Genomic DNA, 15,526 nt, shown 5'->3' with positions numbered 1-15,526 from the left:
CCTTGATTCTACTTTCAGCTCTGCCACCTGCTTGTCCCAGGTCCCTGGGACAAAGCACTTAAACTTTCTGAACCTAAGTTTCCTCTCTGGAGGAAAATGGGAGAAATGGCACCTTCTGTTGCAGCCTCGTGAAGTATTGTGAAGACAGAAGGAGATGCTGTGTATTGACCATTGAATGCAGTTGGGATGGGAAGGGGTGTTACTAAAAGCACAGGCCATGTCAGGCAACCTAGCATCTGGGGGTCTGTTTTCTCATTTGCAAGACAGGAAAAGGGGCCACACCTTTCCCCACTGGGCTATTCCAAGGATTAACTGAGGCAGGGAAAGAAAATAAAAGCATCCGGCAGAGGGCTTGGCACCCAGCAGACGCTTCACAAATGCTACTTCTTAACAAGTAAGGTCACGTCCAAGGGTTCCAAATCCTCTTCCTGCAGGACACAACCCAGGAAGAGATGTAACATCATGGGAACGACCAGCTTCAGAGTCTGTTGGCCTGGTTTCAAAACCTAAGCTTGACGCGTTAGCCACTGAGGGCACTGGGCAGGTGAGCCCATCTCTCTGATCTGCAAACTCTTCCATTGTTTAGTGGGGAAAATATCACTGTCCTTGACAGCACAGGGGGAAATGAGAAACGGAAGGTGCTTTGCACATAGTAGACATTAAATGAAGTCTAATTCCTTTCCTTGCCTTCCCCAGCAGAAATCTGTTTTCTAGGTTAAAAAGATGGCATGTTTTCCAAGTATCTTCAAAAAAGGGAACAAGGAAAAGTGTGGTTTCCAGCTTCCCACTGAGGTTTGTCAGTCACCAGTTTTCATTCACTCATTCAGGGAACAAGCATTGATTGAGCACCACTAAGTGCCAGGCACCACAATAGGCCCTGGGGTTCTGGGAGAGAACAGAGTAGACCAAATTGCTGCCCTGGTGGGTGGGCTTCTGCGTAATCTGGTCAGTCGCTCCATGAGTTCTCATTAAGGGCCTCTTCTGAGCTGCCTTTCCAAGGGCCCTGGCTTTACCTGGAAGGCTCAACTGTTGCTGTCTGTGTGATTCTGGCATATCTGGACCCCACGCACTTCTCTGCCAGTACCAGAGAATATACCTGTCTTGGGCCCCGGACCTTTAGGCAGCATGGTGATCCTGCCCACCTGAGCTGCTTCTGTTATCCCCTCAGTCCTTTCCGGGTCCCTGGGCAAGGCCAGTGAAGCACTTCTGTGGTGAACAGTCCATCCCACTGCACACAGGGCACCCTGTGGGCCAGGTGTGGGCCCCAGAGAGCCTTGCCTCTTAGTTTACCTTTAGACTTTGAATGAAATGGGAATATGGATGGAAAGCCCTTTGTAAACTCTTAAGATCTACATGTATATACAGGGTTGGTGTTATTTGACTTTCTTCTAGAGAGATGACAGAGACCACCCGATGTAGGAGAAACAGGTTGGGGTTTAAGACCAGAATAGCTAGCCTGCAATCTGGGTTCTGCAACTTATTGGCTCCGAGACTAGGGAAAGTGGCCTCCCCTCCTCAGTTTACTTGCTGGACAAATGGAGATAATAAGATACCCATCTTGGCACCTACTGTGCGCAGTAATGGAAAAACTGGATGGCAAGGCATTTTGCAGGCTTACATGTTGTGCGTATACTTTACTCACGTCATTAATTTAATGCACATTTATTATACACCTACTGTGTGCCATTATGAACGAGGTGATCTGTCATATGACAATTTGGAAGAAAGTCCACAGGCTAAGGAAGAGAAGAAATACTTGTCAGATGGTTGTACTGCGCATTCATAGATTATGATTAGCAACAGCCAGCAAGTTGGCATAGCAACGTTTCCCCATGAACTGCTAGGCACTGTTCTTAAAATAGGTATGTCGGAGGTGTGGCGGCAACGGGGACATGCTGAGGTAGCGTGGTTTGATTGCTCTGCAGACCAATGTGGGCTGTGTGCTCAGAGTGGCCCTGCCATTGCCCTTCCCAGGCAAGCCAGCAGGGCAGTGATTAAGGTGACAGATCTGGAAACATCCATTGTTGGAGACGGAGACAGGCTCAGACTTCATCTAGTGTAAGCATCCTTCTCCTCCCCATTTTACAGGTGAGGAAACTGGTTCCCAGATGAGGTTAACTGACATCTGTGGTCCAGTGACAAAGCCACTTGACTGCAAATGGGACTGAACCTGGTTTGGATGTCATTATGCAGTATTCTCCAACTGTGCCATGGGGCAGGCTCTTCTGATTCAGAATTTTAGGTCTTGGTCTGATGCAATTAATTTTCTATTGGGTTACAATCTATATGGCATCATCTAGCAATAGATATTAGTTTAAGGAATTCTTTCATTTTGTGTGGAATTCATGCCTGCATTTCACCCTGGGGAAGCCCTGAATCCCAGGATATCTTGCAAACTCACCTACTTTTTGGCTAGACTTACATGATTGAGCTTTAAATCCACCCTTCCATAGCCTTCCTTACCTAGTTTCTCAGTGTGAAATCAAGCATCAAAGCTGATCAAAAATAAAAAATTTTGAATTGCTTTGGAATGAGATTATTATATGAGTTTAGTTGCCCATCATTGCAGAGAACAGGGAACCCAAGTCCTTTTACAGCTGAGGTCCTTTCCATTTGTTTTACTCAGCAATTTATTGAGTAAACTTTTATAAACTTGAGAGGGGCTTTTCACCTTCAGGCTGGTGAGCTTCTTTTAAGAGATTCACAGCTCCCCTTTGGTTCCAGGGTGAAATTCTACGTCTGAAATGTGAAACCTTCTGAGAACTCAGCCAACTTCTGAGAATAGGGTGCTAGACATTTCTGACATATTTTAGACACAACCTTTTTTTCTCTGTTGAGATAGTGCCAGGCGGTGGGAAGGGCTCTGGGCTGGGAGTCCAGGCAGGGTAAGAGGGGCTGCAGCCCTGCCACTTACCCCCTCCAGGTCATTTGAAGGATGTAAAGACCACATTCCGTACTGATGATTCTTCACCCTGGTTGCATGTTGGACTCACATGCAGAGATTTTAAAAAAAAACTGATGCCCAAGCCTCTCTCCAGGCCACTGAAATCAAGTTGTATTGGGTGGGGCCCTGGGCAGAGATCTATTTGAAAAGCTCCCCAGTGATTCTAATGGGCAGCTGGGGGAGAACCATGGGAATACAGTCACGTAGTCTCTTTCCACTCCCCCATTCCCTGTGCTAATTAAGTTCTAAAATGCTACTGTGGGTTTCTTCTGTGTTAGACTCATATTTATTTATGCTCCTAGCTAGGAAAGAAATGTGTCCTCAGAGTCTACAGGAGGAAACTTCTCATCTTTGGAGTATTTTTGACCATGAGTTGGCTTTGTAACTCTACCCTCAGGGGGCGTTTTAAACAGCTGGTGGTTCTTACAGAAATGAAATGCATGATGTGTTACTGCTTTGAGCTCCACTGTGGCAGAGCCTGGAGCTGAGCTCTTGGTGACTGGTCACTGCACAATTCCATGAAAGTTCAGATAATATAATTGGGTGGTACAATAGACACACTAAATGAATCTCTTGGGTGCAGTTGTTTGCATCCTAAACTCCAGAATATCCAGAAAGAGATATTCTATGATAGATATATCTGCCAGTTGGGTAAGCAAACAAAAGTAGATTTGTCTTCGGCATGTGCACCAATGGCCAACTGCATTCCTACCTGGCTTTGAAATAAATTATTGGAAGTTCTCTGGTGCCTTAAGGTGGTGTAGAAGGAAAAGATCCCTGGGGTTTGTTAATGTATTTAGTCCTCTTCTCTGTGTTACGGGAATTTCTAAGAACAGATAATTTGTACCTTGGACCTAAAACCGCTTTCAAGAACTCAGTAGACTTGGGATTGAAGGATTGGGTTTTCTCTTTCCTGTGTGAACTTCCCTAAATCCTACTCTGACTTCTGCATCCTTAGTGTAAATGTAGTGTATTGAGTAATGGAAAGACTAATGGAAGAACTGATAGGTCAAAAATGAGTTTTTTCCAACACCATTTTTTTTTTGTCTGTGAAAACACCAGCAGGCTGTGTCCAAGCATGGGCTGATGATCCCTTTATGTGATGGTAGAACAGGGGAAGAGAGAGACAAATTAATGGGATTGTTAAAAATGGCTGAAAACCTGATATCAACTTTGAGTCAGTATTTTCTTTTTAAAGTAATATAATACATTATTTATAAATAGGACATTGAAAGTGATGGGGGAAATAAATGTCTATGCAGTGACTTTATAACCATTAATTCTTTAATGGACAAGGACAAGGTCTGCACCTAACAGAAGTAGGAGAGTGAGTTATGGGGCCAGACACACGACGGCTCTGCCACCGACTAACTGTGCAAGCTTGGACAGGGTACCTACCTCTCTTAGCCTCAAAGTCCTCCATGGAAATAGTGGGTAAGGTGTGAAGATTAAAGAAATAGCACGTTTCTTAAAGCACTCAGCATGTCGGCGGATGTTGGGAGCCTTCCCTCACCCCTTTGAAAATGGGCTCTGCACAAACACATTTTGGTGGGAGGCTGGGGCCTATCCTACCAACCTGAGTTGGGGGAATAAGATGATCTCTTCCACAGTTCGGGTTTGCACAACCAGCTTTTGCAGGTAAGGCAGGGAAGAGGCGTGAGTGTCATTGGCAGAGCGATAAGCAAGGCTGGCAAGTTCACTTAGATAGAACCTCTGTGGGCTCCTTAGTTCTTCCAGGTTGAATCCTGGGCAGAAATCACATGAAAGCTGTGAAGCACAGACATCAGTTTAGAAACTGTGTACTTTCCTGCTGAATCCCAAATGCACAATAACTGTACACCTTGCGGTTGCATGAATCTACAAGGTCTCCTATGCACCCTCATTCATAAACTCAAGGCTGAGAATTTTGGCAGGCCAAGTCCTGCCCCTCCCCGGAGTGAGCCGCCTTGGTTCACATGGGAGTGGTCCAGCGACAGGACCGTACACCTCCCCTCCGGAAGCTCTTCAGCAGGACCTGCCTTGGTTCCTGGGGCAGCTGTCCTCCGGGGCCCGCCTGCAGTGAAACCATCAGTCCGTGGAGATGTTCACTGGATTCCCGACCGGTTGTGGGTCGGGCTCAACCCTCCCTCTGGGTTTTCAGGATTTGTAATGATCGCTCCATTTGTGTAAAATAGGCCGGCATTTTCTCTTGTTACTGAGATGTATTTTTCTATGTTAGTTAAATGTATAATTTGTGTAATTTTGTACATTAAAATGTATGCTTTTTCACAATTAAAGGGTTTTTTTTCCCTTTTGAATGTTTTATTTATTGATGGTTTGTTACAAAGTGTTGTCGACCCTGACGTAACACAAAAAGGCAAAGGAGCTAGGACTCCCTTGATTTTTGGTGGGGAATAAATGCTTTTCTTGATACTCAAATCCACTTTGCACAAATAATTAAATGATTTCCTTTATAATCCATTATATATCTGTAGTGATTTCTGATTGCTGCTTTGACAGATGACCATGAACCCATTGCCTTAGAACAACTCACATTCATTATCTTGTAGTTCTGAAAGTCAGAGTCCCTGGGCTACAACCAAGATGTTGGCAGCGCTGCCTTCCTTCTGAAGGCCCCAGGAAGAAAGTATTTCCTTGCCTTTTCTGGCTCCTAGAGTTGCCCACATTCTTTGGCTTGTGGCCCCTTCCTTCCTCTTCAAATCTCTCTCACTCTGACCTCTGCTTCTGTTCTCTGATCTCCTTTTCTCAGACTCCGACTCTCCTGCCTCTCTCTCACTTAAAAGGACTCTTGTGATGACACTGACTCCACCAGGTGATCCAGGATCATCTCCACATCTTAAGATCCTTAAGTACAGCCACAGAGTCCCATTTGCCATGTGGAGTTACATGGGCAGTATTCTAGGGATTCAGGTGTGGGCATCTTTGAGCATCATTATTCTGCCCACCATAGTCCCATATGTACGAATTTGGAGGCCACAGAAAAAAGCAGACATTTAAAAATCAAATGAGCCTGGATTTGAACTGCATCTCTATCACTTGCTGGCCATATAACCAAACAGCTTGTTTAACTTCTCTGAACATCTTTTCTTATATCTGAGATGAGGACAATAATCCATTACTATATCCCTGATGATAAACTACAATCCCCTTTCCTTCATTTTTTGAAAACATTCTTTTTGCAATGAATTTTTGTTTTTTTTTTTGGTTTGCCAAAACAAAATCCACATTGGACCTGAACAGGCCTCTTGTCCTCTCCCATCTGACATGTCCCTTTCTGTTCTCTGCCATCACCCAGGAAGAAGGTTTCGTGTCTGAGAGGATGAGCTCAAGGTTTGTCCTTCACCAAATGTAGTGCTGTAATTCACCTATAAGAACTCCTTCCCAGGAGGACTGGGAGCACTTGGAGGATGGGTTGGGGGATGGGGGAGGTCACAGCTGTCGTCGGGATGGGGTCAGGCTTCCCCTGCTGCCTCTGTTGGTCCCTGGCAGATATTGCTCCTCTCTGTTGCCCTGCAAACTGGAGGGTGCATTTCTTGGGTTTTGTTTCCTACTTCCATTTCTCTGTTGCACGCTTGGGTTACTGACCTTGAGATGAGATGGTGTGGAAAAAACTCAGACAAACCTGAGCTGAAATCCCAGGTTAGTCACTTCCCGGTGGTTCACTTGAGCAATGGGCTTAAGGTTTGTCATCCTCAGCGCTCCAGCCTGAAGATGGAGGTGGCCTGGTTCGCCATGTGGGGCTGCCTGAGGGAGCCAGCAGTGTATGAGGCAGAGCATGATGCACGGAAATGAACTGTGTGTGCAAGTACCCTTATGCACAGCATGCAGTTTCAGAAGGGTCCAATCCCCTCCTCTGCACGGGGAGAAAAGAGTGAGAGGAAGTGATATAAAGTCAGTGACACGCAGTGGGCGCCACAAAGGTGTGTTAGGTGAATATTGAATGATTAGTTGCCCAAGACTGCATAGAAAGCAGGATTCTAACTCAACCACCTAGACTCTTCTGACTAAACCAGGCCCCTTTATCTCCTATCTCCCAGTGGGACCACCTCAGTCAGGCTCGTGGGGAGAGGAAAGGGTAGTTGTTTCGATGTGGACTCTGGCACCAGACTACTCTGTTTAAACCTCGAAGTCTTACTTGCCAGCTGTGACCCTGGACAGGTTATTTATGTCTCTGAACCTCAGTTTTCTCATCTGTAAAATGAGGCTAAAATGGTAATTTCAAGGTTGCTGCGAGGCATGAAAGAGTTACTATCTGTTAGGCGCTTACAATGGTCCGGGCATGTAGTAAACTTTCTATAAGCAGAAGCTATGAAGATCCTTTCCTGCTTCTGCATAAAGACAGCCCTTTCTCAGCTCCTTCCTCGTGTCACTCCTTCTAGTCTTGGCAACTGCCCAGCCCTTTCTCACAATGGAAAGGGTTTTCTTTAAAAGCAGTAAGATTACATATGGGACTGTGGTGGGCAGAATAATGATGTTCAAAGATGCCCACACCTGAATCCCTAGAACTACTGCCCATGTTACTCCACGTGGCAAATGGGACTCTGTGGCTGTGCTTAAGGATCTTAAGATGTGGAGATGATCCTGGGTCACCTGGTGGAGTCAGTGTCATCACAAGAGTCCTTTTAAGTGAGAGAGAGGCAGGAGAGTTGGAGTCTGAGAAAAGGAGATCAGAGAACAGAAGCAGAGGTCAGAGTGAGAGAGATTTGAAGAGGACGGAAGGGCCAGCAAAGCCTGAGAGACTGTGTCCTCAAGATATTGAGAGCAGATTCAAGCATGCAGTAGGAGGCCTGGCCTCCAAAGTTTGCCTAACTCAGGTTCTTGAGTTTTCTGATATTTCTCTGGGTTATGTCACCCTGAACATTTGAGAGGTTTTAGAAGTTTCTACGTGGTCTTCAGCATGAATTGTTCTTTCCTGGAACGGGCTGGGAATAGCATTTCACAGGACAGAGAAAAATTTTCATTGAAAAATCGAAAACACTTGCAAGATAGCCTGCAGGCTGACGGGCCTCAAGAGGAGTGTCTCTGGCAAATCTGCACAGCGGACCCAGGGACACAAGGAGAGAGGAGCCAGGATGCAGCTGTGGTGGGTGGAAGGCAGATGGAGGCTGTGTGTGGAACTTTCTGTTCTCACATTCAACACTCTCTCCCCCATTAGACTATACACTTGTTGAAGGCAGAGACTTAGAAATACTCATCTGTGTCCCCACACTAGCCTCTCTCTCAAGCATAGAAAAAGAACTTGCTAAATGCCCACCGGGTGGATGAGCCCACGCTCTAGGCATGGCTGAACCTCCTTGAGGTTGAGGCCCTGAGGGAGCCATTTCACATCTCCCCTCCTGTTTCCTCTTCCAAGAGGGGGCAGGTAACAATACCTACCTGCTGCACAGACCCCTTGTTGCAGGGTTGAAAGACAGTAGATTCAGGGAGGTGTCAGCTGAGGCCACGGATCTGATGGCCCCGGGATCCTAAGTCCATGGGGCCCAAGAGTCATAAAACAAGAACATGAATCCATCTGTCTGTCTGGTATTCTTGGAGCTTGGCCACACTGCGGGAGCTCTGGCTTGCAGCTGGCAGGGCCCGGGGTTGAAGGGACAGCTCCCAGCATGGAAGGCTGTGAGTGGGGGGACATTGCAAGAAGCACTGATGCTCCCCTCTGCAGTCCCCACCCAGTCCTGACTTTGGTTGTCTAGACTGGCTCGAGGAGGGGGTCGGCAGCTGGCGATTCTGCCTCTCCAGGAAGTGCAGCTGGGACTGCAGGGTCCCCAGGGACTTGCAGGATCCTCTGCCTGATAATCGTGGAGAAATAAGGGAAGGTGTCTATAGGAGGCAGGTGGTGTCTGGCCTTAGAGGAGAGCCCCAGCAGAGCGACCTCCGCAACAGAGGAACCCCAGAACGCCCAGACTGCAAGCTCCAGGAGCAACAAAGGTGGACTGTGCCCCTCCAATGAGGGAATATCTGTCTGTCTGGTTGACTGCCAGCTGTGTGTGTGTGGTCATCTCTGTCTCTGTGTGTCTTTCTCTGGAGCGTTTTCATTTAAGATTTTGACTTTCTTTATTCCTGGTGTGGACTTGTGTGTGGGCGTCCTGTTGCCAGTTTATGATGCACATGTGTGGAATCGCCCTGAGCTTGCCTTTGATATTGGTGCGTTGTGTGGTGTCATTGGCGTGCACGTGTATGTGTGTGTCACTGGTTCTCATGCAAGAATATGCTTCTCTTATGTGTCTGTCGGAGTGTGCCCCTAGCATGTCCCTCTTGGCTGCTGCACCACCTTTCCTGGCCCTTACCACCTCTTAGTCCACCATATGGGTGCTTTCGTATCCAATTCCCCTCCTTAGCAGGTCAGCTCCTGGAGGGCAGGCCCTTGGTCTATTTTGTCCATGGCTCTGTTCCCAGCTCCTGCAACAGTGCTAGGCACTAGTGGGCGCTCAGCAAAATAATACTGATGGAATGAACGGTGTGTCCAACGTATGTGCCTCTCCAGTTGTGCAATTAATCTGGGTGTGATACCGTGTGTGAGTGGGGTTGTGAGACAATGAGGATTTCTGTTGTGTGTTTGTAATGAACTCGGGATGTGCACAAGCATATATGTGTATGTGTGTGCAACATTGAGTATGGTGTGCACGATCGAGCCCCTATGTATCTCCGGAGAGCATGTGTGATTGACTCTCGTGTGTGTGCCAGCATATCTGTGCATCTCTCTTGTGTTTGGCGTAATTGCTGTGCAGGTATGAACCCGCGTGTGCCTCCAGAGCGTGTGGGCGCACGAGTATACGCACACAGCCCCTGCCCCGCGCTCTCCTCGCGCCCTGCGCTCCGCCTAGGGGCGGAGAGTGGGGAGTGCGGCGAGGGCACTGCGGTGCCGCGGCCCGCCCTCCGCGCTGCGGCTCGGGCGCGTCACAGTCCCTCCCCGCCCCAGCCGCGATCCCCGCCTCCCGGTCCTTTGTAGCTGTCCGCGCGGCTAGCCCGCAGCCGCCCGGAGGCCCCGCCCCGGCCCCGCCCCGGCGCGCGCCCCGCCCCGCCTCTCCCCTCCCCGGGCCGCAGTCGCGCCAGGGCCGCCGCAGGCCCGCACCGAGGCGCGGAGCGCGGCGCACGGCGGTGGCCAGGGCCGCGGGTGGGCAGGCAGGCGGGAGCGCGGTGGGTGGCCGGCCTTGGACGGGTATGGCGGACCGGCGGCGCGCGTGGAACACGGAGGACGACCTGCCCGTGTACCTGGCGCGGCCGGGCAGCGCGGCGCAGACCCCGCGCCAGAAGTACGGCGGCATGTTCGCCGCGGTGGAGGGCGCCTACGAGAACAAGACCATCGACTTCGACGCCTACAGCGTGGGCCGCCGCGGCTCGGCGCGCACGCCGCGCTGCGCTGGCCGGCCCGACGCGGTCGGCCTGCCAGGGCCGGGAGGCAGCGAGGACACGGCCAGCGACGTGAGCGAGCCCTCGGGCTCTGCGGTCAGCTCGCCCGGAGAGCGCGACGAGCGGCCGTCGACGCTGCGCATCCGCTGCCCCGCGCCCCGCGACCTGCCCCTCGGCCGGGACAATGGCCAGGTACCCTCGGGGCGCGCGCGGGCCGGACGAGGGGGGCGGGCCCCGGGAGGACCCAGGGCATGGGGCGCCCGAGGGCCATGCCCCGGCCCCGGTGTTGGGGCAGCGGCCGCCAAGCTGGGGAGAGCCACGGCGCGGCCCCTCCCCCACCTCATCATGCAAGAGGTTCCCAGAGCTGGGGCGACTCGGTGGGGGCTGGCCGGCGTGGTCCGTGAGACTCGGAAGGGATCTCCCGGATCCGGTCCCGGCTCCTCTTCTGCAGAAAGGGAGAGCGAGGTTCTCTGAGAGGGGAAGTTGGCTAAAGCCACCGCATGGACACTTAAAACGCGAAGGAACCTCTGGGATGAAGCTAACCCAGGCCCCTCATTCTGTTTTGTGAAAAGAACTGGAGCTCCGTTCCGCGTTGGTCCATTCATCCATCCACTCACTCGGTAGTAATTATAGAGCACCTACTGTGTGCCGGGCCCCGGGAGAGGTTCCGCGAGTCGCCTGCGGCCACACAGCTTAAAGCTGGAAGGAGCTTTTTTCCGACCGCTCCCCTCATGCTTGCTGGGGGGAAGGATTTGGTTAAGGATTTAGTTCGTGGGGCAGTTGGAGCCGTAAACCCCTACCCTCAAGCGCCAATAGATTCAAGGGGCACTCCTGAGCTCCACAGCACACACCGATGTGCCTGCTTCACAGAGCAAGGTGGAGGTAGAGCCGGGATTTGAACTGGGGTCTCTAGCCTCCCAGACCTTAGCATGGGGCCGGGAGGATCAGGGAGAGGGAACGCTAGGGCTTGGGCCCTGTGGGTATTCTCTCTTGAGCTGGGGGTCACCAGGGAACTGGGGAAAGAAGGGCGGATGGACGACGTAGCCTTTGGACGGACCGACGAGAGCCAGGGTCAGGCGCCAGAAAAACGGAAGTTGGAGCATCCGAGGGCTGGGGAGCTTTCGAATTGGTCCAGACCTGGATGCCGGAGCACTGCTAGGTGCCAGGCCCAGGGTAGGCGCTAGGTCCCTGGCTCAGCAACCTGGCCCCACCCTCCAGAAGTTCCCAGGCTAGAGTGAGCGCCGGATTCATTGTGAGAATTAAATCAGATAATGCCGGTCGGTAGTGAGCATTCAATAAATGTTTGTTGTTGACTTTTATTACAATCATTATCATTTTAATTAAACCTTCCCCTCTTAAATGCTATGAGTGACCCAGAGTGAGCCTGGAGGGAAGCAGAGCTTGATCGGGGCAGGTATCTGGGAGGGCTTCCTGGAGGAATAGGAGCAGGGGACTGGTAGACACGGTGTGGGCCTCTTCGGGCCCCATCCCTTCGAGGGCGGGCTTTCTGTAGCTCCAGAGCTCTCCGTGGTCCTGAAGCCGGAGCCTCGCAAGGGAGAGGTCCAACAGCAAGGGTGTGTGTGTGTGTGGTGGTGGGGTGGTCAGAAAGGGAGACGGTGCGAGAGTCCAGCCTCCTCTTCCCCCACCCCTTCTTTATCTCCCCCTGTCCACTACCTTCCCTGGTAGTCCGACCTCTCTTGGGATCCAAACTCCCGAGCCCGATGGGGAGGCTTCTGGGCCGCGGGCCGAGAAGCCGGACCAGCACCAGGGAGTCCGGGTTTCCAGCCAAGGCGCTTTGCTCTCTTGAGCCTCAGCTTCTCCATCTGTCAGATGGGGGTGGCCGTCTTCTCCCGGCCTTCCTCAAAGCGTGGTAGAGTACCAGGGAGGCGAGGGCGCTTTGTGCACGGCCCGTAGCTGTCCCAAGGAGAGTTCCTCTGGAGCTGCGGTCAATGTCACCAACGCCAGCATCTTCCCCAGGGCGCAGCGTGGGCCAGCCCCGCAGCTGCGCCCTGACGCTTGGGGACGCTGGTCGCTTCACCTCTCCCGTTCCTCTCCGCTACTCCTTCCTCTTCTCCCTGTGGTCCCCTCTGCCTTTCTCCATGGCTTCTCAGGGACCGGACAAAAGGCAGCGCCTCTGGCGCGCCCGGGGCTCCGAAAGCACTCGAGCTTCGCGACTGTGGAACTCAGGGGCTCGCGATCTCCACGGAGGGAGGGTTTTACTTTCTGCGGGCAGAGCGGCCTTGAGGCTTGGGTTACAGCGGGCTCGAGTTCCGGGGCGGGCCTCACCACTCCAGGGCTTTGCAACGGGTGCCCCGGCCCTTCCCCCCCGCCCACCAGGCTTCTCCCTGTGCTGCAGGAGGGGTTTCTGCGGCGCAGGCGCAACGATTGCCGCTGCCGGAGGCTGAGCGGCTGCGGCGCTTTGTACCGGCGAAATCTGCTTGGGAGCAGCGATCTGTTTGGCCAGTGGCGGGCGGATGCTCCTCCCCCTGATACGCACGTGGTCTTGTCCCTTGCTCTGGGGGCTTTCTGCTCAGATTTCCACACTGACCCCAGGGAACGCCCTGGTACGTGGAACCTAGGACTTAACAACTCCAAGGAAGGGAGTGTAGGACTTGGGGAGGCACAGTGTCCCCACCTGCAATTTCCGGTCATTGACAAGGATTTTAGGCCCCGCTGAGAGCCAGGGATGCATGAATGCGTGGAGGGAAATGAGTTGTAAACAGAGTGTAGGGGAACCTGGCATCTCCGTGCTGCTTTGCTGCAGCTAATATGTTTTGCACGCGGGGTACATCATTTTACCTCTGTAAGCCTCAATTTCCTGTCTGTAAAATGGGAAAATTATGCCTAGTGTTCCTGGGATACTGAGCTGGCTTCTCTGTGAAGCTAAAACCTCACCTCTATTTTAAGGCCCAGGTGTCTATGGCCTCCTGCCCTGGATTAGGGGACTGGCCTCTGGGGTGGTGGAGGTCAGGGCCCCAGCCCCCAACCACGGTGCTGGGGGAGCTGTACCAAGCCTAGGCCACCCTCGCTCTGGATGGCAACTTGAAAGCAGAAAAGATGAATCATTTCATAGGACCTGTGGGGTTGGATTTCGCATGCAGAAAATGAACAACGAAGTGGTGGATAAGGTTGGTGTTTTATTCTGCCTGGGAACTTGGGGCACCTGTCCAGTGAGGTGGGGGCTTGCTGGGGCTCCCCCTTTTCCTCCATCTTTCATCTTTTCCCCTCTGCTGTTATGAACCTTGTCAAGCTGTGACCTGGCTTCCTGCCCACCTCCCTCTGGAGCAACATCTGGATCATGGATTCTGGGGCTGGTGTCCACACTGCTGTGAGGCAGGAGCACCCTAGTCCTCCTCCTGACTCCCAGCTTGTCCCCGGGCTGTGGAGACCTTGGTGCCAGTGGCCCAGCCCTCCAAACACCTGCTGTCTTGGAGGCAATTCTGTGGGGTGCCCTGTTGGCCCCAATGTCAGGCTGCTGTGTGGCCAGGGAGCTGCTGTTGGAGTAGAACAGGTCAGCATTAATTAAGGCCATACCCTTCTGTCCCTGCTGTTCCCCCTGCCAGTTAGGGGGCTCCACCTTAGAGGCCCCCAGGGAGGGCTGGTTCAATGCGAGGATGGAGAGGGTGGCAGGGAGAGGCTTCGTGGTGAGGAAGGCATTGGAGATGGGTCCAGGGGAGTGGGCAGCCTTTTGTCTGGGGTAGACTATTCAGGGAGAGGGTACGGCGTGAATAAAGGCTTGGGGTCCGAGATGGAAAAAGTGCTTGGTGCATTCAGGGAGAGGCACTCGGGAAGGATAAACGGAGGCTATAGAAGGAGAGGCAAGAAGGGAGCGGTCCTTGGGTGCGATCCTGGAGGGCCAAGAACGTTCCCAGCAGCTTGGGCTGATCCTTGGCCCCTGTCCCACACTCCCTCCGCCCACACCCCCGCAGATGTACCGGGGAGGCCTCCAGACATGCGGCCGCACACCTGTGGCGCCGCCCGCGGGCCCTGACCGCGCCGTCTTTTTCTTTTAAAGTAGCCCTGAAAACCAGACTCTCTGGATCGCGAGAGCGAGGCCAGGGCCCGCCAAGGGCGTGTGCGCAGGGCGGGGGTCGGCGGGGCTGGGCGGGTGGGGGGCGGGGGGCGGAGTGGGAGATCCGAAGGGAAGCGCTTCCTGGTTCGAGCCGAGAGGGGCGAATCGGGCTTCGCTCCGCGCCGCCGGGAGGAGCTGTCTGCAGCCCCCTCCTCCCGCCCTCGCCTCTCCCTCCTCCTTCTCCCGCCCTCCTCGCCGAGCCGGGCGGTGCTGGCAGCCGGAAAGGCGGCGGGCGGGCCGAGCAGCCGGGGCAGCCGCGCGTGGGCATCCACGGGCGCCGAGCCTCCGTCCCTCTCTCTATCCCTCCCGGGCCTTTGTCAGCGCGCCCGCCGGGAGCGGGGCCGAGAGCGCCGGACTGAGTCAGACAGCTCCGCAGGTCAGCGGCCGGGCCGAGGGCGCCAGAGGGGGCCATGTCGTACCAGGGCAAGAAGAGCATCCCGCACATCACGGTAAGCGGCCCCCGCCCCCGCCGCCCCGCGCTGGCCTTTGTGGGCTGGGAGTGGGCGTCCGGCAGGGTCCAGATCCACTGGGCGCCGGCAGGGGCGGCCCCCGAGGCCTCCTGCGTCGCCGCGGGTGGGGCGGGGCCGGTCTCGGGATTTCAGCCCCCTCCCCCAGCCTCTGGGGACAATGGGGGTGGGGGAGCCCCGCATGGCGGGGCGGGGCTGGAGCCGGGAGTCCCTCTCCCCGCGGGCTTGCCACCCCCTCCCCCCACGGGATGTGCCAGAGGATGGCGTGGACAGGGAGGATGCGGAGCCGAACAAAAGAGGGAGGGGCGGGGGCCCGAACCCCCTTCCCGCAGGCCTCCCGCGGGGGTGGGAGGGCAAGCTGAGCCTCTTTCTCTCGGCCCCCGCACCGTCCGGCCCATGCACCCCACAGCCCGGTACCTCCCCAGCCAGAGGAGGGAAAAAGATCAACCAGCGCCCCCCACTCCCCGCCTTTACTGATGGAGTGGAAGTCCGGACCTAGGGACAGCGCCATGATGGAAGCTCGGTCCATCCCTCCCCGCAGCTAAAAATAACCTAATGGGGCGACGCTGGCGGCTGCGGCCCGGGAAGGGTTAATGCTGCCGACGCTGGGCCGCGAGAGGGTGGGGACGGTGGTGGAGGCCGAACAGCCGGGCTGCGTCCCTGGGTGTGGCCGGAAACAAAGGAACCCCCGTCTTT

At 53.8% G+C, this 15,526-nt stretch overlaps 1 protein-coding gene across 2 annotated transcripts in view; it reads left to right on the top strand.

Annotated features, from left to right (window-relative positions):
- Positions 1–9,976: 9,976 nt before the first annotated feature.
- Positions 9,977–15,526, top strand: part of CRMP1 (collapsin response mediator protein 1) — a 73,149-nt gene continuing 67,599 nt past the window's right edge. The window contains exon 1 of one of the 2 annotated variants that reach the window (XM_030801464.1): positions 9,977–10,483. In XM_030801464.1, the coding sequence (XP_030657324.1) occupies positions 10,103–10,483 (381 nt within the window). In that variant the 5' untranslated portion in view covers positions 9,977–10,102. Of the gene's footprint in view, positions 10,484–14,428; positions 14,813–15,526 lie in introns of those variants that run through there. The other variant, XM_003258474.4, reaches the window with a different exon arrangement.

This window comes from Nomascus leucogenys, chromosome 20 (assembly GCF_006542625.1).
Source record: "Nomascus leucogenys isolate Asia chromosome 20, Asia_NLE_v1, whole genome shotgun sequence".
NCBI classification, from domain to species: domain Eukaryota; kingdom Metazoa; phylum Chordata; class Mammalia; order Primates; family Hylobatidae; genus Nomascus; species Nomascus leucogenys.
This window is presented reverse-complemented; position numbering and strand designations above follow the sequence as displayed.